The following is a 27,736-nucleotide window of genomic DNA, read 5'->3' on the forward strand; positions in this document are numbered from 1 at the left end:
TTACTTAATAAAAACCTGACAGATGTGATCATTGAAGGGATCAAGGTCCATATGAGTGACGGATTCATGAAGATTGCAGGGTTTCGCCACTAGGTGGCCACCAAAGGGTTACGGGATTGACACGTGTGTGTACGCCTCTTCATAATCTTAAAATAAAAATAAAATGATAAAAATGCTTGGAGGCCTAATAAATGGTCCAGTGTGCCAACCATTTTTTTTGAATATTGAGCCACGTCATCACAACAAGTGAGGTGGAGAGAGTCCGTAGAGCAGGTTACAACTTCTATAAAAAAAAAAACCTACAAGCTCAACGAGGGAAGAAGGGTTGCAGGTTCTTCTGAGCCGCTTGGGAGTTATTGGGACTGCGAGCAAAAAAGGTTCTAGGCCCACAGAGAAAGAATAGGTTGCAAGTTCTACACCCATCCCTGGGTCAATAGTGTCTGGCTACAAGGAGTAGAGTATAGGTACACATATTTAGTTTCCGTTTGTTTGGCCTGTCTGCTCGGACAGCATTTTAAGTTTGAATCCCCCGCCCCCATTTTCCTTCTCGTCAATGAAGAGGTTTAAGCCTATGATGATGAAGAGGCTGGTCGAACCAACCAATGGCCAGGAGGAGGAGGAGTAGGGCTGGGATTAGGACCCACCTCTAGATAGTAAAGGTTAAGGAGGGTGTGTCTTGAGTTCTGCACCCTCCAACGAAGGTTATGTGACGTGTGTACGCCAACCAAACCCCCCCAACCCCTGAATACGTCTAAGGGGAAAGGATAGTGGTAGGTGTGTCAGGAGTTTTTGCTACCCATCTCATTGGGTATTTCTAATATGTCTGACTTCCTCCTTTTTGATCAAGTTCTGACCCCAGGGTGAGAGCGTATAGCGTTGGGGGATAAGACAGGGTGGGGGTATGTATGATGACTTCAACACCCATCCTTTGGGTGTTTTTTTTTCTCTCCAACGTTTTCAACGCCCGGCTCGCTGGGTAATTCCTTTGTTAGCACGCAGAATTTCCCTTGAATAAATTCTGCACCCATGCGAGAGGCGTGGCCTGATGTCAGGAGTCATCGTCCGTGTCGTCGATCAGGACCTTGGTGTCGCGAGTCTTTGACCTACAGAGGGCAGCAGAGGGGACATTATGTGTTATGTTGTGACGACACAAGAATATGCATATTCACCGTTTCCGTCCATCCGACGTGTCCACACGTCCTAGGGAATCCAATCGAGGGATGCATTGGACGTATGTACACAGCCAATCAAATAATTAGTAAGAAGAAAAACAAAACAAAAGTGTTGTTACCTGCCTTTTTTTCCCCTTCTTTTTAATTATTTGATCAGCCCAAAACATTGTGTTTATCGTCATGATTTGTCACAACTCGAGTTGGCTTTGTCCGCAGCGTAAACGTCTTTAAATTAATACTTTTTGAAAAGTCTGAGGAAAATGAACGGGGAATTATTTTCCGAGGCTCTTGTTGTCATGAAAGGGGGTGGGGGACTGCGACGCTCTATAGAAGTCCATGTAGAAGAGCCCAGAGCTGCCAATGGACTGAAGCCCCATGAAGTGAACGGAGTTGTCGTAACTCTGTCTTACTCTATGGCTCTGGATCCTAGTACAATTATCTTGCGCAGACATCACTGAACCCATTCGTTAATTTTGTGAATTAATACGATACCCTTTATTGAAACACTATCTTTCTGTGGGATCTAATTGCTCTGCCTTTCCAGAACTTTATCACACATAGAGGAAGCGTGCAATAAGTGAACATTGACAACTTGCGTCTATGACTAAAGACTTTGACAGGAGCCATTTGGGTGTACTGACCAAAATTAAATTAAAATTCTACTGGAACAATAATGACTCTGCAAGTTGACACTGGCTGCGCGCAGCGCATGCTCAGGTCATTTCCAAAGCACGGTCAGTGACTCACTGCGACGCTAGCCGCGGCCGGCGCAGGCTCATGCTGTAGCTCCTCTTCCAGCTCTTCTTGCCCTGCCGGTTCCGGACGCCGTCCTCCTGGTCCATCATCTGCTCCAGCAGCGTCTGGTCGTCTGCGTTGAGCGGAGCCACACTGATGTCCCTCACGGCCCTGAACTCACCGCAGTTGTTCAGGTGCTCGTTCTCCAGGCGGAAGAAGTTCCACACGAACCGCCTGGGAGGAGGAGGAGGAGGAAAATGAATGGGATTGGATGGATTCGTATGCAAAAAACTACACGCCGGAGAGAGACACGCAGCAAAACAACCACGCAACACAGAGAGAGAATATAAGAAGCAGAGTAAAAGTGTAAGCGAGTGTGTGTGCGTACCTGAAGACCTCCATCGGGGCCAGTATAGTAGCCAGTATGTCAGACAGGCCTGGGTAACGAAACACTGTGGTTAGGGTCAGAGTCATCGTCCAGGAGAACCGCAGCAACATGTCCTCCACTATGGCACCGTAGTAATACGCCTAGTGGGACAGACGCAAAGACAGAGAGACAGGAGCACGCAAAGACAGAGGGACAGACAGACAGGAGCACGCAAAGACAGAGGGACAGACAGACAGACAGGAGCACGCAAAGACAGAGGGACAGACAGACAGGAGCACGCAAAGACAGAGGGACAGACAGACAGGAGCACGCAAAGTGAGTGACAAATACATATTATTTTGGCTGCTCCTTGAAAAAGTTTGATATGGCAACATAAGATTTTTTCAGAAAACTGTTTATTTAGATTTATAAGACATCTGTAGGATCAGCCTCAGGTCTTAATAGGTTAATTACCTTTTGTGGGTAAACGATCTCCTCTCGGAGGAAGGTGTTCTCTCCGGCGTTTCTGTCGAACAGGCCCCAGTCCATCTTCAGGTCCCAGATGAGGGTGTAACACGAGCTGACGATGGAGCAGCCGATAAGCAAGTAGAAGAAGATCTCTGCGTCTGGATGAGAGTCTGGAGGGTGCGGACAAGAACGGCACGATGCGTTCAACAAGGTTAACGTGATTTATTTTACACTTTTGTCACATTTGTGATGTTTGACGGCCCTGGCCGTTTCTAGCACAAGGGGTGTTTTTTTTGTTTGTTTTTTTTGTGCTTGCAATGGATTCAGAATCATGCTATACTCGGGCACATGATACTGAAAGCAGAATGAAAATGTGTAAATCTTCTCTGCATATAAGTTTGTCAATGGTAGCCCAACTGTCAGCAGCTTTCACAAAGTTTCCCAAGGGATTTGGGTTGGAACACATTGAGAGGTGATAACATTTATGAGCAGACGCCATTACCCTTTTCATGTCAACCCCCTCCTCTCTCCGCTGCCGTACCTTTGTGCGTGCTGTAGAGGGCCGCGAAGGTGACCACGAAGAAGGACGTGGAGTATTTCCCCGCGTTGACGAGATGAGGGAAGGCTCGCTTGGTGTCGCGGTAACGCCGCAGACACTGGACGAAGCGGAACCAAGCCGGGAGACAGTGGATCACCGCTCGCACGCCGTACGAGTAGGAGTGGCACACGTCGTCTTTACCTGGGGGGGAGGGGGGGGGGGGGACACGGTTACATACAGGGGGTCACCAACATGTCCGTACACAAATGTCCGCAAATGTCACGTCTCAAGGTTTTCTTCAGAATATGTATGATAATGATTTACTATACAGCTCCATAGGAGACGTCCAACTAGTACTAGTGGTGGTGGTTCTCAAAGGTTTCATTTGCAAGGAGGACCGCCGATAACTCTGAGAGTGTACCAATGGAACCAAATGGACCCGTATATATGACACTTTAGGTTTCCCGGTTTTAATTTTAAAATGGGTTCACAACAAAACATACGTTTATGGTATTTGAGTAGTCAAGAGGAAAGCTGACACCAAAAACAATAGACCATAATTATATTTCTATCATTTATCAATCATTATGGCATTTTATCATAATTCAATTTCTCTAAGTTCTTCAAAAAAAACATGCTTATTATAATAAAACATAATTCCACGTGAAAACATTATTAAACACCATAGAGTTGAGGGGCTACAAGAACATGGTGTGTGTGTGTGTGTGTGTGTGTGTGTGTGTGTGTGTGTGTGTGTGTGTGTGTGTGTGTGTGTGTGTGTGTGTGTGTGTGCGTGCATACCTTCACTGCTAATGAGTCCGTCGTGTTTGTGCCAGTCCAGCTCGAAGCTATAGAAGCAGATCATGTACTCCAGGTCCATCAGAACCACCACCAGAGAGTTCAGCTGGTCGGCCAGCCAGAAGTCTGCAAACTCCACGCGGTGGAACGGAGCCGTCACCACACGGAACTACACAGGGAAATATAAACGGAGCCGTCACCACACGGAACTACACAGGGAAATATAAACGGAGCCGTCACCACACGGAACTACACAGGGAAATATAAACAGAGCCGTCACCACACGGAACTACACAGGAAAATATAAACAGAGCCGTCACCACACGGAACTACACAGGAAAATATAAACGGAGCCGTCACCACACGGAACTACACAGGAAAATATAAACGGAGCCGTCACCACACGGAACTACACAGGAAAATATAAACAGAGCCGTCACCACACGGAACTACACAGGAAAATATAAACAGAGCCGTCACCACACGGAACTACACAGGAAAATATAAACGGAGCCGTCACCACACGGAACTACACAGGAAAATATAAACAGAGCCGTCACCACACGGAACTACACAGGAAAATATAATTGGAGCCGTCACCACACGGAACTACACAGGAAAATATAAACAGAGCCGTCACCACACGGAACTACACAGGAAAATATAAACAGAGCCGTCACCACACGGAACTACACAGGAAAATATAAACGGAGCCGTCACCACACGGAACTACACAGGAAAATATAAACGGAGCCGTCACCACACGGAACTACACAGGAAAATATAAACAGAGCCGTCACCACACGGAACTACACAGGAAAATATAAACGGAGCCGTCACCACACGGAACTACACAGGAAAATATAAACAGAGCCGTCACCACACGGAACTACACAGGAAAATATAAAAGGAGCCGTCACCACACGGAACTACACAGGAAAATATAAACGGAGCCGTCACCACACGGAACTACACAGGGAAATATAAACGGAGCCGTCACCACACGGAACTACACAGGGAAATATAAACGGAGCCGTCACCACACGGAACTACACAGGAAAATATAAACGGAGCCGTCACCACACGGAACTACACAGGAAAATATAAACGGAGCCGTCACCACACGGAACTACACAGGAAAATATAAACGGAGCCGTCACCACACGGAACTACACAGGAAAATATAAACAGAGCCGTCACCACACGGAACTACACAGGGAAATATAAACAGAGCCGTCACCACACGGAACTACACAGGAAAATATAAACGGAGCCGTCACCACACGGAACTACACAGGAAAATATAAACGGAGCCGTCACCACACGGAACTACACAGGGAAATATAAACGGAGCCGTCACCACACGGAACTACACAGGGAAATATAAACGGAGCCGTCACCACACGGAACTACACAGGGAAATATAAACGGAGCCGTCACCACACGGAACTACACAGGGAAATATAAACGGAGCCGTCACCACACGGAACTACACAGGGAAATATAAACGGAGCCGTCACCACACAGGGAAATATAAACAGAGCCGTCACCACACGGAACTACACAGGAAAATATAAACGGAGCCGTCACCACACGGAACTACACAGGGAAATATAAACAGAGCCGTCACCACACGGAACTACACAGGGAAATATAAACGGAGCCGTCACCACACGGAACTACACAGGAAAATATAAACGGAGCCGTCACCACACGGAACTACACAGGGAAATATAAACAGAGCCGTCACCACACGGAACTACACAGGGAAATATAAACGGAGCCGTCACCACACGGAACTACACAGGGAAATATAAACAGAGCCGTCACCACACGGAACTACACAGGAAAATATAAACAGAGCCGTCACCACACGGAACTACACAGGAAAATATAAACGGAGCCGTCACCACACGGAACTACACAGGAAAATATGATCAGTATGCAGACTTTGCAAGTTCGCAACAGAGCTGTCGCCATTAATGTATGGGATAAGTATTAGAGATTAGAGGGGCGGCGGTGACCTAAGGGTTAGAGGAGCGCCCTTGTCGCCGAAAGGTTGCCGGTTCGAGTCCCCGGACGGGCAGGATAAATCTGGGTGGGGAAGTGATTGTCATCACTCACCCAACACCGCTGAAGTGCCCTGCTCCTCCTGGAGTTGCTTAGTGGCCAACAGTATAAGACTGTGGTTGTACTGGTCAGCTCCCAGGTTTTAGTGTGTGTGTGTGTGTGTGTGTGTGTGTGTGTGTGTGTGTGTGTGTGTTATCGGCGTACCGATCCCATACCAATGTGTGTAATTTATAAACAATCGAGGACAGTGGTTCTCAAATTGACCCTCTGTAAATCTGAACCACTGATCTAGGAATAAATACAATAATACTATAGTAATAATTGTTGAAGTGCAGCTATACATGTCAGAAAGATACTGTATAAAACAGGTAGTGCAACAATCAACTGAAGCATTCCAAATAAATAATTGATCGACTGAAAATGTCACGTAATGAATTGCATGTTATCGGAATGTTACCGACCCCACACACACACACACGCACACCTCTTAGACCCATTCTGACTGGGCACCCATTTTGGTGTTGGCATCATGTTATGCTTTAGCTATTGAAAAATAGCAGATCTACAAGCTCATAGCGCGCCACCGAGTGGCGCGCTACGAGCTTGTAGGTCTGCTATTTTTGAAAAATCAAAGAACGACTGACATTTTTTAGAATCTGATCTCAGGTCAGAATGGGTTAATCAGACCAGTGTGTTGTCCAGTGGAAACCTCGTGTGAATCTGATCTCAGGTCAGAATGGGTCAGCGTTGTGCTTACCAGCAGCTTGAGGAGCCAGAAGCGTGACTTGTAGTAGCAGGTCTTGGAAGGGTTGATGAGGAACAGGAAGAAGAAGCCGTACAGAGCCAGAGGGTTGGCCTGCATGGGAACCAGGACGCTGTCACTGAAGAGACAGGACAGCAGGCTGACGCACCACAGCACGCCCAGCAGGCCCGCAATCTACACACACAAATAAATGTTTATTTATGTCCACATAATGAGAAGTACAGGAATATCTTGTACAAAGGACATAAAACACTGCCAGTGCAGTTTGACAATAGGAGAGCAGACAGTTACAACGTGCATGGACGGCAGAGCATCGTTACATACAGTACAGCTGACATGTCGCAGACATAAATCATGGATAAAGGAAACAACGCCTCCTCCAAATTGAGCGGCTTCCTATAATGGCTGAAACTGAGCAGTACCTCGCTAACTGCTTGGCTCTCCTTTGCACGCACACACACACACACACACACACACACACACACACACACACACACACACACACACACACACACACACACACACACACACACACACACACACACACACACACACACACACACACACACACACACACACACACACACACACACACACACACACACACACACACACACACACACACACACACACACACACACACACAATCTCCAGCCTGAAATGTTGTGACAGCTGTATTGTACCTGCATTTAACACCTTGAATATTAATAGATATACAATATTATAGCGCTTCTGACGAAAGCGAATGGGGACCAGCGGTGGCACGGAAAATGGCCAACAACTACTTCTGGTTCTCCGGGGTGGAATCACGGGGTCTTCGAAATATGAGGCCCTGTGCATTCTATTGGCAAGGAGAGCCACATCTTTATATGTTACGCTCTTACTGTAAACATATTGCAAATGAAAGTGTGTAATATGTACTTACTGTGTGTGTGTGTGTGTGTGTGTGTGTGTGTGTGTGTGCGTGTGCGTGCGTGCGTGCGTGCGTGCGTGCGTGCGTGCGTGCGTGCGTGCGTGCGTGCGTGCGAATACCTCAAACAGATGTTGGTGGGATAGGTTGTTCCTGGGGTTGAGTTCAAAGATGAGTACATGGTTAACCCCTGCCTGTCTCCAGCCATAGGTGTTGATCCCTGCCAGAGAACACACAGTAGGTTAGGCTAGGCCATTTTGGGGGGCCAGCGTCCCCCATATCCAATGTCTAGGTCCTTTACCCAATAAAAGATTAGAGATATAATTCTCCAATATAATTCATTGCTGTTATGGCCAATAACCGATATAAACCGATGTCGATATGATCTCATTCTGTATTAACCCATTCTGGGCAGGAACCCCTGTTGGTGTTTTAAGCATTATGTTATGCTTTAGGTATTGAAAAATCGTGAAAATGTGGTGGAAATCTTTGAAGGCATATTCTGAGAGCGAACGTTTTTAACTCAAATCTTTGCTTCTGGAAGGTCCCTGAACTACATATTTTCAGATGGGGGTTGGCAGGGAATTACACTTTTGGGGGTCAAATAGTTTGAGAACCACTGACATATAGAAACATGAGGTTTTTTAGAAAGTTGTCATGATTTAGAACTGGCATTTTTTTAATTTCGACGTCAGGCCTAAATGGGTTAATGCAACTGTTATAGATCATTAGCCTACTTCCCAGGGAGCAAAAAAAATTAAAACAAGGGGGAAAGCCTGTGATTATAAGTAGAATTATATACCCTTAAAGTAGGCCAGGGATGATGAACAGGCTAGAACAGAACGGGAACGGAACTTAAGTGTGCAAAGGCTATTGTGAAGTGCTTATAGGAGGCCTCCGAGCACCCAGAGGGTGTCAGGGGAGCAGTAAGGAGGCGGATTAAAAACGGCCAAAGAAAATGCAAGTAAGTGTTTTAAAGCAGGTTAGAGAAACAACAGCACAGCAATTTTATAAGTCAGTGGATAGAGCTACTGTTAAAAGCAGTATATTTAAATGCAAGTACAAAGAAAAAGGCACAGGTTATAGACACAGCAGTGTTGATAAAATTATGTGGATGAAGCTACTGTAAAACCAGTATTAAATTAAAGTTAAAAAAGAAGCTAATGTAAAAGTGTTTAAATGCAGGATAGAGAGAAAACGCCAAAGGGAGTTCATACGTTAGTTGATAAAGCTACTGTAAAATGAGTTCTAAATGACAGTTAATTCTCAAAGTAACAGCTGATACTGGTGTTTATCTGAGTACTGTATTATTAGATATTGTATTATCATACTCATACTAAAAAAAACTGGAAAAAAAACGTATGGACTGCAAATTTAAGGAACGAGTGTCAGAACTGTGTGTATGTGCGTGCTTGTGTGTATACCTAGCAGGAAGAGGAACTCTATTAACAGGAAGCCTCCCCTGTAGATCCTCACCAGGGGCCAAACATCACGTTGACGAATCGTCACGGCTCCTGGAGAGTGGAAGAGAGAGAGAGAGAGAGCGAGAGAGAGAGAGAGAGAGAGAGAGAGAGAGAGAGAGAGAGAGAGAGATTTAAAGAATAGTTACAGTACAACCAAAATGGCTGACTGGAACTTAACAAATCTTATATTCATACAAAGCATTTGAAGCTCTATGAATGGCATCGAGGCTATGCTTGGTTTTTGTGTGAGTGTTTAGCCTGCCATCAGGTGTACTGTACATCTGATATTCTGTCAGTGTATCCGTGCACCACAACGTTCGCTCCACACGTTCCAAACTCAAATGCACTTCCCACTGCAATCAGAGAACTGCAGACTCACTCCCAATCTTCCGCCGTAAGCTGAAAACCCACCTCTTCAGACTCCATCTTAGCCCGTAGCAATTGCCCTAGCCCCGTAACTTAGATAGCATTTTATGTAGACACAGCACCATACAGTATATATGCATAGTTTCATTATATAGATATTCCACTGTTAGGTTCTTAGCTTATGTATGATTCATGACAACTCTTTCCATGTATAGGATTGTACTACCATGTTTGTGTTCCTGCTTACTGTAAATCGCTGTGGATTAAGAGCGTCTGCTAAATGCCTAAATTGTAAATTGTAAACTTGACGCTCTGCTGCTGAGGAGAGAAAAATAATATGAGAAAACTGTTTGCTGATCCTCTGTTCATTCGATGGATTAATTAACCCATTTTGGGCGGGAACCCCTTTTGGTGTTTTAACTAAGCATTATGTAATACATAGTTTGCACTCAGTGTCGCGCTATGAACTTGTAGATCTGCTATTTTTCAATAGCTAAAGTCTGACATAATGCTTAAAACACCAAAAGGGGCTTCCGCCCAATATGGGTTAAGCAACACCAACACCTTTGCTGCCAAGGAGCGCATTGACATTCCCATTTATATTTTTGCAGGTAAAATCCTGGCTCACTGTAGTGAAAACACAGCTTATGTCGCTGGTTGAGTTGAATGTTTTTCATCATGTTTGGTATGTTTGTATGGAAGTGTGTGTGTTTGTTTTGTTACCTGTGATGATCACCGTCACCACTAGGACCAGGAACACCCCGCAGTAGAGCCCCACTCTGAAGGTGGTCCACGCAGGGGCAGGCTGCAGGGATACAAACACTGTTTACTAATGAAGGGCATTTTTATAGCGCTTTTCCAAGTGCTCAAAGCACCTTACAATGGTTCAAGCTAGCACCGACCGACTCAATTGGAGGCAAGGTGGGGTTCAGTGTCTTGCCCAAGGACACTTCGACATGTCAGGACAGGAGGAGCCGGGTTTCGAACCGCCGACCCACGGAAACATTGGACGACCTGCTCTACCTCCTGAGCCACAGCACAGACGCCCTTAATAAACTGTTCCTGTACCGCAGCACAACTTAGCACGACATTTCATTTAGTTTTGATTAACACAATTGGTGCCGGAAGTGCTTCAAAATAGGAGCTCTGGGGTGCCGGAGTTGTCTGAGCGCTTTTACTCTGAAAGCCATGAACCGGAAACAATTTCCTAAAAAAGTTGACTTTACAAAGTTGACCTTACATTGCGATGATTTTAATTTATATGATATATGATCCAAAAAGCGTTCATATTTTGCGGGAGAGACGGATGAGGAGCAGAAATGAAGCGCCAGCATATCGATCCATTCATCACCACGGAGAGCGCCCTGGATTAGGAGATACGAGTCATTCTTTCCGCCGCGCTAACATGCGAGTCAACGGCAAGCTAATAATTGCCCAGAGCGTTAGCATACGGAAGCTGAAAGTCAAACGGCCAAAAAAAATAAAATAGGAAAAACTCTGAATATTCTTATCTCGCCCGTATCATTGAGGATGCGCTAGGACGTCCACCGACGTCCAAGGCACCTCTCGGTTCGAATCCTTAAGACGGCCTGAGGCGTCCTATGTAAAAAAAATTGTTAAAGGAGAATTCCGGATTAACTGTTTTCCACTCTGGATGTTTTTATTTTATTTTATTGTTTTCGCCCCTACCACTGATTGTTGGTTATAATAAGACCAGATAACGATAAGAAAATGCTGGTCCGGGATTCTCCTTCAACAACTTCAGTGTGTGTGTGTGTGTGTGTGTGTGTGTGCGTGCGTGTGCACGTGCGTGCGTCTGACCTGTGCAGCCCCCAAGGGCGGCACCCTCAGTCTCTTCATGGCCTTCTGTCTGTCCCCTCCCTCCAGCTCTGTTGTAACCAACGCCTGATGGGGAGAACAGAGAGGCGTGGTTGGTGGAAAGAGATGGGAGGAGAAAGTAAAACCATTAAGTACGCATTTTGATACACATTTTAGGTACCTGCATGTGAGTTTGTGTGTGTGTGTGTGTGTGTGTGTGTGTGAGTGAGTGAGTGAGTGAGTGAGTGAGTGTGTGTGTGTGTGTGTGTGTGTGTGAGAGTGTGTGTGTGTGTGTGTGTGTGAGTGAGTGAGTGAGTGAGTGAGTGAGTGAGTGAGTGAGTGAGTGAGTGAGTGAGTGAGTGAGTGAGTGAGTGAGTGAGTGAGTGAGTGTGTGTGTGTGTGTGTGTGTGAGTGAGTGAGTGAGTGAGTGAGTGAGTGAGTGTGTGTGTGTGTGTGTGTGTGTGTGTGTGTGTGTGTGTGTGTGTGTGTGTGTGTGTGTGTGTGTGTGTGTGTGTGTGTGTGTGTGTGTGTGTGTGTGTGTGTGTGTGTGTGTGTGTGAGTGAGTGAGTGAGTGTGTGTGAGTGTGTGTGTGTGTGTGTGTGTGTGTGTGTGTGTGTGTGTGTGTGTGTGTGTGTGTGTGTGTGTGTGTGTGTGTGTGTGTGTGTGTGTGTGTGTGTGTGTGTGTGTGTGTGTGTGTGTGTGTGTGTGTGCGCACCTCGGTCTCGGAGATAATTTGCGTGATCTTCTTGCAGGTGTAGAACGGGGCGACTTCGACATGGGCCACCCTCCAGTCTGCCCCTCTGGACGTCTCCAGAATCTTATCATGTTTCTTCAGGATCTTACGGAAGCCTGTGAAGTTCAGGTTCTGACAGAGAGAGAGAGAGAGAGAGAGGAGACAGGAGGAGAGATAAAGAGATTGGAAAGTGATAGGGAGACAGAAAGACAAAAGGGCCTTTCTGTGTGGAGTTTGCATGTTCTCTAGAGTAGGTAAAAAAAAATCACACCTGTGTGAACCAAGTGGTGCAACTCCCCTCTCTCCCCCCCCCCCCCCCCTCCTCTCTCTCTCTCTCTCTGCTCGTCAGATTAGCTTTATTATAGATATCAATGAACCTAGACAGTCAGTAGTTGGATTTGCGTCCAGCAGGTGGCAGCCATGTCACATACTTCTCTCTTTCCAATTTCACGCATGCGCACACCACTCGTGCTCAAGACTGATACATGATAACTAACATACATACGGACATCACTGGATGTAGAAGTGGTTGCACCACTTAAAAATGAAGAGTACTGTGTGTATATTAGAAGGGTAGCATAGGGAAAGGGGACCGTACAACCAGAATGTTTTATACCAGCAGCAACCAACCCACCTAGTGACCTATAGGTTGTGTGGCAGAAGACTTCACCCTTAATGTGTGATATTAATATAGTGTGAATAATGATAGATTTCATCACATGCCATGTGCGTGCATGAAGACAATTGATACTAATGTGTTCACATCAGTTAAATGTGCGCGCACAGTGTGTGTATGTGTGTGTGTGTGTGTGTGTGTGTGGGGTTTCTGCTCATTGGTGATGAGAAGCTGATGATGTGCTGATGAAGTACATATCTGAAACCCTTGTCTCCGCAGCTGTAATTTTCTCTCTCTGTGTGTGTGTGTGTGTGTGTGTGTGTGTGTGTGTGTGTGTGTGTGTGTGTGTGTGTGTGTGTGTGTGTGTGTGTGCGCGTGCGTGGCTGCGTGCTGGAGTCATTGGTTTGCATACCTGATAGTTCTGCAACAGTATCAGGCTGAGGTAGAACTCGGAGAAGGCGAGCTGCAGGTCCTTGATGTTTCGGTGCTTACACCTCTCCTGTTGGGACAGGGCGAACACCGTCTTCCTCTTCCGCAGGCCAGGCCCGTAGGCGGTGCTCTCTCTCTGGGCGTCCAGCGACGACTGCAGCTCGTTCTGCAGCGTGGCGAAGCGACGCTGGGCCTCGGCCAGCTTTTCTGGAGGGAGGGAGGGAGGGAGGGAGGGAGGGAGGGAGAGAGGGAGAGAGGGAGAGAGGGAGAGAGAGAGAGAGAGAGAGAGAGAGAGAGAGAGAGAGAGAGAGAGTTAGGCAGCGGGAAAAGGCTCTGCGGGACACCGCCGGGCAAACTCAACATTCTAGGTGGTTGCACTGAAACGTATATGGAAATACAAGGGATGTGAGGTAATGTGTGTGCGTGCGCCAAGCCCCCAGTGATGCTCTACAATGTTGAGGCGCTTGTTGAGACCCTAATGTTGAGACCCTAGTGGTAAGAGCGGGGACTGCAGGCGGACCAGTGGAATTATGACGAGGAAACCCCTCGCAGCTGGGGTTTAACATATAATATTTAGTAGTGGTAGTAATAGCAAGCAGTAGTAGTAGTAGTAGTAGATTAAAGTACTATTAAAGTAGTAGTATTATTAGTAGTACTTAGTTCTATTAGTTGTAGCAACGGTAGTAGCAGCTCTTTACCAGAATAGAAAGTGTTGATCTTTGCCAGCTCCTTTTCACATGTCTGGAAGAACTTCTCCTCGAACTTGGCATAGTACCTCTTAACCGTATCCTCATCTGTAACTGCAGAGAGAGAGAAGAGGACACAGGCCGTTAGTGAACATAATATTACAAAGCACAGGACATTATCAGGAAACAGAGCTATTTTTTCACATTCCTTCTCAGATTGAGTTACGTCTGTTGAAACACAACCCAGTCAGTCACACGCACACAATCAGTATTGAGGCTGAAAACAACAGATCAACAGGTTCCAATAACAGTACGTTTCTTCTGTTCTCAAGCTCGATTCTACAAAACGTCTTCTAAATCACGACAGTTTTCTGAAAAACCTATGTTTCTATGTCAGTGACGCTCAACAATTTCATGTCAAGGACCCCCAGAATTATCTGTATTTGGCCACCGACCTCCATCTGAAAATATGTTGTTCCAGGGACCTCCCAGAAGCAAAGATACGAGATAAAAACGTTCGTTCTGAAAAAAATATATATTCCAAATTTGCGCCACATTTTCACGATTTTTCCAAAATAGCAGGTCTACAAGCTCATAGCACTCTGTGCTGCACTATGAGCTTGTAGATCTGCTATGGGTTAATATTTAAAATCATATTGTCTATGTCTATATACAACACATACCGATTGGTTAGGATAACATTTCACTCGTCAAGAATATGCTTGGGATTGCAGCTTTAATTCGTTGGTAGTTGACCAACTTGACCTTTCACCTTATCTTTGATTTGATACACTCTCACTACAGAAGGAAAAAAAACCCAGCTACAACACCTCCACTAAACGCCTTTTACTGTGATTTTGTTTCGGGTGACAACATGCACACACTGTGCACACACAGCGCACACACAGTGTACTGTCTTGGTGAACCATTTTTAGCTGCTGGCACGGCCACAAGGGGGAGGCCTTCTCCCCTTTCCATATCAAGGCCCATTGTTGACTTTGGCATTTGAGCCACGGAACCACCATGTGTTGACATTTAGCCTCTGATAGGATTTTGCGTATTGATGTTGGTACTAATCATTCATTAGGCAAAAGTTGATCAACATAACAATTGTTCTACATTCTCTAATCGTGTAGACTAAATTCAGTATTTCAGATGTTTAACAATCATGTAACTCTTGAGAGTGTACAATGAAACCAAATGGACCCGTACTTCATTGTACACTCATGAGTTGAAGATCTATAAGGGTCCATATGGTAACCATTGAACCAACTCTCCATCATCTATCTGGGGGGACCACCTGCAACCCACCCCCTCAAGGACCACTGGTTGAATGGACATGTAGCAGAGGCTTTCTGGCATGTACTGTAGAAGACAGCTCCGTCCGTGCACAGTCCTGTGGCACCGTACCATTCAATGTACAGATGTTTGTTATCACACAGTTCTGTCGCACGGTGCCATTCAATGTACAGATGTTTGTTATCACACAGTTCTGTGGCACGGTGCCATTCAATGTACAGATGTTTGTTTAATATCACACAGTCCTGTGGCACCGTACCATTCCATGTACAGATGTTTGTTAAATTGTTATCACACAGTTCTGTTGTTATTTGTCTGTTCACGGGTGTCACACTAACTGTTCTGTCATTATTTGAAGCGTTGAGACTAAAGAACCATTCAAGTCCATTACTAATTATCCATAATTTATAAAGGACGGATAAGAGCCAAGAGGTAAGGAAGGACAGATGTTATGGGGCGTTTGGGGGAGGGATACACTATGGACTTAAATGGTCGGAATACACTATGGACTTAAAATGGTTCTTCGTCTCAACCCTTACCATTTTCACTTGCATTATCAGCAAACAAACAAAACCTATAGTATATGTATTATTTGTGCTGACTGCAGTGCAGTCTCTGCACAATACAAATGCCCAGACACAGTATACCACTGGAGCATGTTCCTCCATGTGGCTGAGAGAGAACACACACACAAAATGCAGCAGTGTCAGTGATTCATCAAACTCCAGAGTGGCTGGATTTAGACAAGACACCAAATTAACTAAATTGGGGTGTCTATGGCTAGTCCACGAAAACAGACAAAACATACACAAACATACTGTACTGCTACACACACACACACACACACACACACACACACACACACACACACACACACACACACACGTAGACTAGTCTAATCTCCTTATCCCATTTTTGCCTTATTCTGCTCTTCCCTCTCTCTGCGCGTCTTGGCGTCCTTATGATTATTATCATCATTATGCCATTATAACATGTCTGTAATAAGGCTAGGCTGTACTTTTCATCTGGCAATTGCTGTTTTTTTTCCCTCCCCTCCTTTCCAGGAACTCCTTGCTTTAAACCCATACAGTTGCATGTGGTACAAGGTAAACAAACAGCCACCACATTCACTGTTCATCAGTGCCACAAGTTGAAAATAGCAGATGTACAAGCTCACAACGCACCGTGCTTTGATGCATCGTGTGCTTGAAAGATCTTCTATTTTCAACTACCCGAGGCGGGGGTTGGTGAAAGGGCCTTTCTATGTTCTCCCCGTGTCCCCTAGGGTAGGTACCCTCAAAATAACATGCAGTAATCCTGGTCTCTAAACTGCCTCCCCCTGGCCAGCCGGGGCGCCTGATGGAGGGGAAAGGAACTGGTTGGAATAACGTGTTCCTTCCACGCGCTACGTCCAGCCAGGGAAACTCCCCCCCTGTCAGGTGTTAAAGGAGCGAATTGGACACTCAGGCATGAAGGAAGCATGTCCGAGTTCAAGTCCGTTGCTCTCCCCTTGTCCCCCATATATGGGGACTAGGTTGGTGGAGGGTGTGTAGAGCAAAGGGTCACATAAGATAATTGACACAGGGGTGAAAAATGGGTTACAAAATCGCAGGCAATTCTTTTTTGATAAAATAATAATCTGCTATTTTCATGCAACACTGACTGCACTGCCCGCAACAAAGTGTATATTACAATAGCAAGCCTGAGTGGCGATGGCATCTCAATGGGACTGAATTACTCGTGTAGACCCACTTTGTTATCACTGTTTGACTACCGTGTACTTTTTAGTTAAGCTATGCTTAAAATAACGGAATGTTTAAAAACTAAACTGAATGAATCTGTCTCTTTCGGAGACATGCCCCAAAAACTGAATGTGAGCCCTCCCTCTTCCGCCCCAAACTTAGTGGCCCGCCATGCCTCCGAGCAAATACGAGCAAAACCTTTAAGTTGCCCCATAAAACACATTGAAACCTCAACATATGGAATGACAGAACAGGTCAGCTCCATATATGGAGATCTAAGGCTTTGAGGTGAGATGTAGTGTAGAGTTGCTGGCCAGCTCCATATGTGCATGTGATCTAGGTGATGATCCAGTCTTCTCCATGTATGGCTAGGCTATCCAGGGTTAGCTGAGGTCAGTGTTGTGATCTTCATATATGGAGATGGCCATATATGGTGGCGTACCGTGTCATATATGGAGGCGTGACCATATATGGAGGCGTGACTAACAGATGGAGATGCAGGATTTCATAGGAAATGTGACCTACGGTCGCAATAATGCACTTCACTTGGTGGAGAATGCTGTTGATATTAGCTGCATGTTTACATAAAGCCAACTAGTGCTCACTATAGCCAGAGAGGTGAGTCATTACATAGGCTGGTTTCCACTACATACAATAGCAGGGTCATACAGAGCTTACTCATTTACCCACGCCACTTAGCCAAGATGTCGTGTTTTTTCCGAGACATAAGACGATTTGTGAGCTCAACGCGGGTCTGGTGGTGGTGTGAATAAGCGGTTGATGACTGTGTGTGTGTGTGTGTGTGTGTGTGTGTGTGTGTGTGTGTGTGTGTGTGTGTGTGTGTGTGTGTGTGTTTGCGCGCACGTGCATGTGTGTGTCCGTGCGTATGTGTGTAATGCAATGTGCAATGTAGCAAGTTGTCTCTCTCTCCACTCCATCCTAATTTGACAGCTAAATTCTAAGAAAATGTCTTCTAAATCCTAAGTTTTCTGAAAAACCTATGTTTCTATAGTCTGGAAACCCACCTTTTCAGACTCCATCATGGCCCGTAGCACTTAGATAGCACTTTATGTAGACTTAGATAGCATTTTATACAGACTTATAGCATGTTACGTAGACAGCACTAGAATTGCATTTTATGTAGTCATACAACTTTATAGTATATATGAATAGTATAGTATGTATAGTTTATATGTATAGTTTCATTATATACTGTAGATATTCCACTGTTACTTTCTTAGCGCATGTTTCATGATAACTACCTTTTTTATGTATGTGATGTATTGCCATGCTTTTTGTTCTTGCTTAATGTATGTCGCTCTGGATTAAGAGCGTCTGCTAAATGCCTAAATCAGTGGTGCTCAACCGTTTTTCATGTCAAGGACCCCCAGAATGTTCTGTATTTGACAGAGGACCCCCATCTGAAAATATGTTGTTCCAGGGAGGGATTGGGGTTAAACAACGTTCTGAGCTGAAGTCTCCCAAGGAGGAGGCCCGTCTGAAGCTCGTCCTGGACAGAACGTAAAAACGACCATGCGGGAACCTCTTATCTCCAGCTTCAACTGAGCATATTTGTTTCCGTGGTTGAGTGACAGACAGCTGATATTTTCTCACACATGTATAAAATGTCTCATGTGCCCGCCGGGACCAAGCCAAAAGCACTGCTACTACTAGTGCATTATACAACATCCGACACACTTAAGAAAACACTCCTGGAACAACATGTTTTCAGATGGGGCATGGCATTCAGTTACATATATTTTTGGGGGTCCTTGACATGAAAAATGTTTGAGAACGACTGACATAGGAACATAAAGGTTTTTCAGAAAACTGTTAGGACATTTTGGAGAATCGGCCTCAGGTCTAAATGGGTTAAATACGATGGCTTTACCCTATAGTACGTAAAACCTTTTTTTTATTACCCCTCTTCCAGGACAGCAGTCATAACTCATAATGTGTACAATGTTTGACATTTTCCACACACACACTTCTGTCTGGGGTCTTATGTGACTGATGTTTAGTCAGAGCGGAAAACACAAGGGCTTTTAGTCACAGTAATTCTTAGAATAAGCGGAAGGTGGAAGCCAGGCTGTAGACATAAATTTAGATGTGCAAGACTGGAACAGAGCGAGACAGTCTGTCCGTTCGTCTGTCTGTCTGTCACACAGCGTGACCCAGAATGGCTCATTTAATGGTCATATAATAATCAGAATGGAAAAGCCTAGCACTGTATGAATCACAGGATCATAGCAAGATAACAAGCACGTAAATAGATTATTAGAAGAATGTGTTTGGGGCAGACAGTCATAAAAACAGACGCTGTCCAAGCAACACGTTGGCTATGGCCAGTCAGTCAGTCAGTCAGTCAGTCAGTCAGTCAGTCAGTCAGTCAGTCAGTCAGTCAGTCAGTCAGTCAGTCAGTCAGTCAGTCAGTCAGTCAGTCAGTCAGTCAGTCAGTCAGTCAGTCAGTCAGCCAATCAGTCAGTCAGTCAGTCAGTCAGTCAGCCAATCGGTCAATCGGTCAGAACCACGAGCGCTAACGTCCGACTCATTTATCCCATTCTGACCTGAGATCAGATTCTAAAAATGTCTATTACATCCTGACAGTTTCATTATTAACCCATTCTGACCTGAGATCAGATTCTAAAAGTGTCTTCGATTTTTCAAAAATAGCAGACCTACAAGCTCGTATCGCGCCACTCGGTGGCGCGATATGAGCTTGTAGATCTGCTATTTTTAAATAGCTAAAGCATAACATGATGCTGACACCAAAATGGGTGCCCGGTCAGAATGGGTTATTTGGCCATAGATAGCATCATATAAAAAAGGCACAACTCTGGCTCAGAGGGCAATAATAGCACAATAACTAATACATAATGGTATATGACTAAAACGGAATCAGCGATGACTAGTATGGACATAATATAATGCCATAATGTTTTAAAAAGCATACATGACCCATCCGCCGTATATACTCACCCATTGGGATGCAATACATCCTCTTTATGAAAAGGTGACCGGCTGACCGCCATAGCAGGTTATTAGGTCACATGAGTTATAATAAGGTGACCACACACAGGAGATGAACAGATTAGGTTCAAATTATAACAAGTTCCAAATAATGAAAAAATAGGATGCTTCACTCAATAGTAGTGATTGTAGACTAGAGGGTCAAATAGTTTCCCACACAGACGGTCGTCGGTCTAGCCCATTCTGGATGGGAACCCCTTTTGGTGTTTTAACTAAGCATTATGTTATACTTTAGCTATTGAAAAATAGCAGATCTACAAGCTCGACAGCTCGTAGCTTGTATGTCTGCTATTTAGTTTTTTTTTATTCTTTCAGAGCGAACGTTTTGAACTCAAATCTTTGCTTCTCTATGGGTCCCTGGAACTACATATTTTCAGATGGGGGTCGGCGGCCAATTACATATAAATTGTTGGGGACCTTGACATGAAATATTGAGCACCACCGACATAGAAACATGAATGTCACGATTTAGAAGACATTTCATTTAATTTCGACGTCAGGCCTAAATGGGTTAATGCAGTGTGATGTCATATACGGTATATGTTGTAACTTGGATTGTGTTGATGGAAAGCACTGTGGGAGAAACCACAGAAGGTGTTCTGTTTAATCATATCCTATCCTATAAGTTCAAAGTCTTGCTGCTGTACAGTGGTACCGCTTTGGGAGTTGATCACCACTGACGGCCAATGTATTTTTATTATTGAACTGTTGACCACTGACCATGGAAGAACAGGTGCTGTCAAACTAGGAAGGGCCTCAGCCTGCAATGACATGCATAAAGTCTGGTCAATCCCAGCTTAGTAAGTAAAAAATATTTAGGATAACCGTCGTCGAGCCAATTTTACTCTATGTCTCCGAGACAGGGACACTCTCAAAGAAATTAGAGAAACGGTTGGATGGCCTTCTAATGAGAGCGCAAAATCTCTCTTGGAAGAGCCATCCATCGACTAATCTAACATACGGCAACCTTCCCCTTGTTTCTTCACTAGTCTGATCCAGAAGAACACAGTTTGCCGGGCCACTGCTACAGAGCTGACAATGAGGTTATATATTCCCTTCTTCTCTGGAGTCCTGCCTCAAAGCAGACCAGAGGTAGAAAACTGTCGTTCCCCGAGGTCATCGCTAGGGACACTGTCACACATGCATCAGTAAGCAGGAACTGGGAATGGCAATAAAGGACCAGAAAGGCAGGCGAGGCATTGTGAAATCCATGATCTCGACCACGGGCGGAAAATGATGATGAAGAACAGGTGCATGCATACTGCCAAACTACAGGTTTAGGTGTTCAAATGACTGGCTGTGTCTGTAACATAACTGTGATGTAATTTGTTTTGTGAGTAATGAGTATGTGATGTAAGGACACTGTGTACAGTAATGCACGGTGAGATCAGGTCGCACCAAACGTCACAAGTGTGCTATTAATAGTTTATTGATTATGTCACATACTGTGACGAAGGTCTTTAGCAGCACACAGACTCGGTGCATTCTGTTTTTGGAGGACGATATGATATCATGCCATGAAAACAACACCCAGTGATTAAATAATGACAGTACTGCTGCAGGAGTCGCCTTACATTACAACATGCCATTCTGTAAGGCTGCCACTATAAGGCCTATCATATAGCTGATATTATGATGAGATAGCTGCAGCACATAGTGTAACAGGATGAGGAACGATTACAGAATACAGACGCATCGTAGTCACGCACGTGCACGCACGCACACGTGCAGGCGCACACACACACAGCAGACCCATGCATGTCCTTGAGTGTGGTGTCGTGTCGTGGGTTCGAATCCCGCCTGTGATCAAGGCGGGGAAGACTAAGACAACTACAAGTCAATGCTTCCTCTCTCTCTGATCTTCTACAGCAGTGGTTTTCAACCATTTTCATATCAAGGCCCATTATTTATTCGGAATTTGAGCCACGGAACCACCATTCGATGAGATTTAGCCTCGCAGACCCAAAACGAAAAAATATTTCGTTCTACGCTCTCAAGAGTTCAAGATTCACAAGGGTCCATTTAAGCAATATTACACGAGAGGGTGTGGTTTAACGTGATTATTGCCACGACAGTGATGGGTCAGGAACGAGACGTAGTAGAGTTCCGCAAGCATCACTGAAGTGGCAATAATCACGTCAAACCACACCCTCGGGTGTAATATTGCAAATATAACTAACAGTTACCCTTAAAACTAAGAAAATCGCTGAAGAAATATATTTTTTTAATGACAGATGTAGTCATACGACCACAAATGTCCTAAGAAACTAGCTAGCCTAGCCACCGAGTTTGCTAGCGCTCTGGGAAAACAGAGCAGCTGAATTCTTTGTTTTGATTAGGTGGTGAACGGTGCCGTTTTAATCCACGGCTAGAAGGCTGTTTCAACCAATCAGATTGCTTCCTCGAAACGACCTGTAGTATAATTGGTTATAACACAACTGGAACTCCCTCAAGGACCACTGGTTGAAAACCACTGCTCTGCAGCCATTCTGCAAATAATCTAATGGAAAGAACGACGCAATTTGTCAGCCAGTGGAACATGTTGGAACATACACCGAGTCACAACAACAAATGCAATCATGTTCTAGAGCTGAAATAATGATGGGTTTAGATTAGAATGGTTAAACGTGTCCCAGTACTTGATGAGCCGACCCAATGATAATTTTAGATTTAACCCACTTCAAACGTGGCTGGCCTGGCATACATATTTTTTGGGGACATGTTTGTCATAAATTGTCAAAATGTCTACAAACTCACTCACAATGCCATTCTAGCAGCAGTCTTCTGCCATGCATTACTTCTGCAATTATTGTTAGTAGATCTGTAGTGCTGCATGATGAATCGAGAAAAAGAAAAAAAAAGATTGCGATTTAATTTCTATATTTGAGCAAGAATGGTGCAGCACTAGTTGGCTGTCCAATTCATTTAAACCCCATTTAGGCCTGACTTAGATTTTAAAAAAAAAGGCTTCTAAATCCTAATTTAAATTTTTCTATGTCAGTGGTACTCAACCTTTTTCATGTCAAGGACCCCCAGAATTATCTTTATTGGGCTTACGGACCCCCATCTCAAAATATGTTGTTCCAGAGACCCCTCAGAAGCCAATATTTTAGTTAAAAATGTTAACTCTGAAATATATATTCAAAGATATAGCAATAGCTAAAGTAGAACAGAATGCTTAAAACACCAAAAGGGGTTCCCGCCCAGAATGGGTTAATTTACTCTGAGAGACTTTAAAGGACAACTTTAGTTTTTTTCAACCAAGGTTCATGTTTTAGGTCGTTATTAGATAAAGTAAAAGATGAGTGTTAATCTTTTTTCATTTGCTGCTTTCTTTCGTTTTAGGGATTTTAGCTGTTTTTGACAGGGGGGGCGGGGGCATTTGAGCATGGGGCTAAATATGTATCTTTTAACACAATTTGATGGTGATTTATTTTTTAATGGTTTACTATAGTCCTAATAAACGCCAGGAAATTACATCTGGCCACAGAAGATCACAGGATCTACTGAATGTGAAGGTACTGGTAGCCTACTGGGGGAAGGCTTATACTGTGTGTATAGGCTCAATATGTCAGTTTGACACATTCAATAGATCCTGTGATCTTCTTTGGCCAGATGTAATTTCCTGGCGTTTATTAGGACTATAGTAAACCATAAAAAGATTAATCATCATAAAATTGTGTTAAAAAATACATATTTAGCCCCATGCTCGAATGCCCCCGCCCCCCTGTCAAAAACTGCTAAAATCCCTAAAACGAAAGAAAGCAGCAAATGAAAGAAAATTATACTATACAACTGCCTGTTGAGCTACAGTAGCAGTAACATATTACCTGCCTGTTGAGCTACAGTAGCAGTAACATATTACCTGCCCGTAGTACTGTAGCTACAGGTTGAGCTACAGTAGCAGTTACAGTAACACATTACCTGCCTGACTACAGGTTGAGCTACAGTAGCAGTCTGCATGCCAACAGCTCTATGTTGTCCATCTGTCTGTGTGTGTTCGTGCATGCGCGGCGCACGCATGTGTGTACACGTATAAAATGGGTCATAGTCTGGCTAAGCCATCATCAAAACATTAGGCGCACGCGCACACACACACGCACACGCACACGCACACACACACACACACACACACACACACACACACACACACACACACAATTAATTAGACCAACAGTTGTAAGTGCCATTGCAAAATTGATCACAAGTGGGATTTGACCTCAGAATGTCATCAATACATTACACCACCCAAGTCAACCACAACCGGTTGAACTCATTCTTGCCACACCTCCCACTGGTACCCAACATTAGCCAGTGAGATATCTTGAAATGTGTCTCGATAAAAACTGCACTAAGCCAATAATTTAAAAAAGAAACAACATCATCAATATCTGACTTTCTGTCTTATCTAAAACTCCCATTTGACTTTGCACCCTTAATATATGGCTATTTATAGATAGGAGTAGAGACGTGATCAATTAGCCAATAATAAACTTGATCCATTAACCGACCTATAACTTGTCATACGACAAATAACTCAAAGGATGTTTGTAATAGTTACCTTCAATAGAGGGGGCCTGGTCCTGAGCCGAATACAGCATTTCCTTGAACGCCTGCAGAGAAAGAAAAGATGCACAGTAAGAGAGAGATCAGTTGCTTTGTTTACAGTTTACACATCCAATTGGAAGAATACATAAACACACAATGATGCATAAAACAAACAAAGTTCATGTCAGCGGCGGTGGATCAGGGGTTACGTGGCCGGATGGGAACCAGTTCGAACCCGGGCTCCCCCAGAGTTAGTGTTGAAGTAGCCTCGGAAACCCAGACGTTTTTATTTCCAGGGAGGGAAAAAAAAGTCTGTGTCTGAGTCCACTTCAATATGGCATAAAGTAGCGCAAACATTGCTCACTCTCTGCTGATTTCTGATCGTCTGCACCTTTGTAAAATTGACATACACACGCACACATGTACACACACACACTCCTCTCTCTCTCTGTCGCTCTAAGTAATTAGTCTCATGTCGCGCAGCTGCGCATAGTTTCTCCCGGCGGATCCTGCCGGGAGCTGCCTATGCCATAAACAGCATAGGTGAGTTCCAGGCTAGTGTTGAAGTGTCCTTGAGCAAGACACTGGAGCCCTAATTGCTCCCGATGTGCAGCAGGTGCCTTGCATGGTTTCCTCCACTATTGGTGTGTGAATGTGTGTGTGTGTGTGTGAATTGGTGAATGTAATGCACAATCTATGTAAAGCGCCTTGGATAAAGGCGCTATATAAATGCACCATTTACCATGCAATTATTTACTAATATTTTCTAATATGTATTAGTGCCATGTCACGAGGCTTGCCTTGAAACGTCACTTATGGCTAATTTAAGTCAAAGTAAAATGTTTTACTTAGTGCAGTGTGTCGCAGACAGATCACAGAAGCCAAACTTTAAGCTCACAATGTGACGTAAGTCACGCAGCGTGTTGTGAGCTTGTAGATCAGTTATTTTCGGTATGAAACACCAGCAAGCAGTATAAAGATACAGACCTGTAAGGGTCTATTTGGAAGTAAGTTAAGTAACCCCCTCACGTAAACCAGGGTGTTCCTCCCTACCTCCTGGACAAAACATTCATACCGTATATTTTTTATAATAGGCAACTGCTAAGGAATCAGACAGCTAAGAGGGAATTGTTAAGGAACCAGAATCATTTGAATCCTTTTAAGGATCCTAACCCTTTTTGCAACAATGTACAGTAAGCACAACAAGGATCCTTTTCCTACCTCAGGCTCAGTCATAACCAGATTTAGGGCTGTCAAAAATAATAATAATCAAATCGAATCGTATTATGTAAACAATATTTTCGTTTGCTGGTTGGAGTAAGTTACAAGAGTTTCTATTGTGTTTGTGAAATTAAATGCAAGATTGCCATAATCAGAGTAAACATCATGTCTTAAGACTCTTAAGTCACAATTAAGTGACTCCAGTCACTGCTGAGGTGTGTGTCCCTGTACAGCCAACGCTCGTTCACAGTTCACACTTGTTAATAATGTTATACCATCAAAGCCAAGACATTTGACATGACTCTCTCTGGTATTATATCATCTTGTTGTTTTTGAGCTGTTGGAAATAACTAGGCTACACTTGGTTGTTAAAGTCCAGATGAAATAATTTATAGACATGACTGAAATAACTTAAAATGATTGGGATTTTTGATTCGAAACGTGACCCCAAGAAACGTGATCGAATCGTGAGATAGCAGAAGATTCACAGCCCTAACCAGAATAGAAACTTTAATCACATAATGGACATCAAAACAAATAAACGACACAATCTCATCTCAGGCCCTCGGCGTGAAACTGCAGCACTGCAATAAATCATGGGGAAAACATTTGGTCGGGTCGAAAAAACAAAAACGAACGAGTAAAAAACTAAAAGAAAACAAGAAGGAGCTAGCACAGCAGTTTGGAGTTGAGAAATGCAGTATTTAGTGAAGATTCAACAGACCTGCCATTTAAGTAAGCAGACATGCTATCATAGAAGTGGCACCAGTACTCAACACAGCAGTCGGTTTACCGACAGTTGCAAATAAAGTTGTCGGCCACAGAGGGACTATCCATCTCCACCTTAAAGTGATTAGTGACAAAGCATAAACAACAGTTTAGCTTTGGCAAGTGGCCACAGTGTAAACAGGATTACACGCAAAGATCTACCGTTAGCAAAGACGCGCGCGCACACACACACACACACACACACACACACACACACACACACCAGAGCAGCACACTTGGAGCCAGTAGGGACGTTGTTGTTGTTGTTGTTGTCGTCAGCCGTTGTCCGTCTATTAATACCAACCCAACCTCAGTCTTAATGAGTAACCTACTGGTGATTATGGCTCGATGGCATTGGCAGCGGGTGGCACACTGTGCCTCGCATTTATCCCTACCCTGCAATGCTGCTGTATCCCACAACAGTGATTTGGAAGGATTCATTGTTGCACTTATATCAACTATCATATATAAAATATCAACATCAAATGTCAACATCTAGTGATGTAAATTGGTTTTCATGTTAAGAGTACACTGCATTCCTGGACCCCCGGAGGGTGACATTGCGTCCTTTCCTCAATTTAGTGAGTCTAAGGATGCAGGATGCAGGCTATTTGCATCACCGCATGCCTGGAGCTGTACTGTATAGTTGGTGATACACAATCAATAGAAACGAGTCAAACATTATGTGGCCTGATTTACACTTGGTTGCCCGCTGGCGTTGGTGCATGCCGTAAATAGAAGATATACAATAAGTGGTGAGCTTGTAGATCTGCTATATTACCGAGCACGACACCGGCACGCGAACCAAGTATAACTGAGCCTTATATGACCGCATGTATACTCTCTGAGAAGACGTGTGTCATCCCAGTCACGACACGACCGCCGCTCACTCTGTTCCTTCCTCGCTGTCGGGCAAGAAAAAGTCATAAGACTCTTAAAGCCCATCCCGCACCCCAACACACCTTATCACCACCGCACTGCTCTCCCCTTATCAACGCACGTCGCACGCCTCATCCCACTCCCTCCCTCCCACATACTGTGTCTTATCGTCACTGCACTGACTGAAGCCTGTGTTATCTTGTTAAACACTTTATCTTTTGATTATGTTATTTTCTGTTACTGTGCTTGCTGCTGCTACGGGTTACTTTGCAGCAGCGGTTCCCAAAGTGGGGCACGGGGAGTTCCAGAGGTAGAAA

The 27,736-nt window shown here is 44.4% G+C and overlaps 1 protein-coding gene across 1 annotated transcript; it reads right to left on the bottom strand.

Annotated features, from left to right (window-relative positions):
* Positions 1-511: 511 nt before the first annotated feature.
* LOC310871034 (xenotropic and polytropic retrovirus receptor 1 homolog) lies at positions 512-24,612 on the bottom strand. Its single transcript, XM_083782466.1, has 15 exons — positions 24,565-24,612; positions 13,945-14,046; positions 13,230-13,453; positions 12,184-12,333; positions 11,472-11,555; positions 10,374-10,455; positions 9,246-9,335; positions 7,944-8,041; positions 6,906-7,085; positions 4,082-4,247; positions 3,284-3,481; positions 2,749-2,912; positions 2,296-2,435; positions 1,920-2,141; positions 512-1,103 (listed from the first exon to the last, which is right to left on the bottom strand). Exons 1-15 carry the CDS (start codon positions 24,602-24,604, stop codon positions 1,049-1,051), a joined length of 1,995 nt encoding a protein of 664 aa, XP_083638592.1. The 5' UTR covers positions 24,605-24,612; the 3' UTR covers positions 512-1,048.
* Between the last annotated feature and the right edge of the window lie 3,124 nt (positions 24,613-27,736).

This window comes from Protomyctophum parallelum, assembly GCF_964188405.1.
Source record: "Protomyctophum parallelum genome assembly, chromosome: 14".
Taxonomy (NCBI): domain Eukaryota; kingdom Metazoa; phylum Chordata; class Actinopteri; order Myctophiformes; family Myctophidae; genus Protomyctophum; species Protomyctophum parallelum.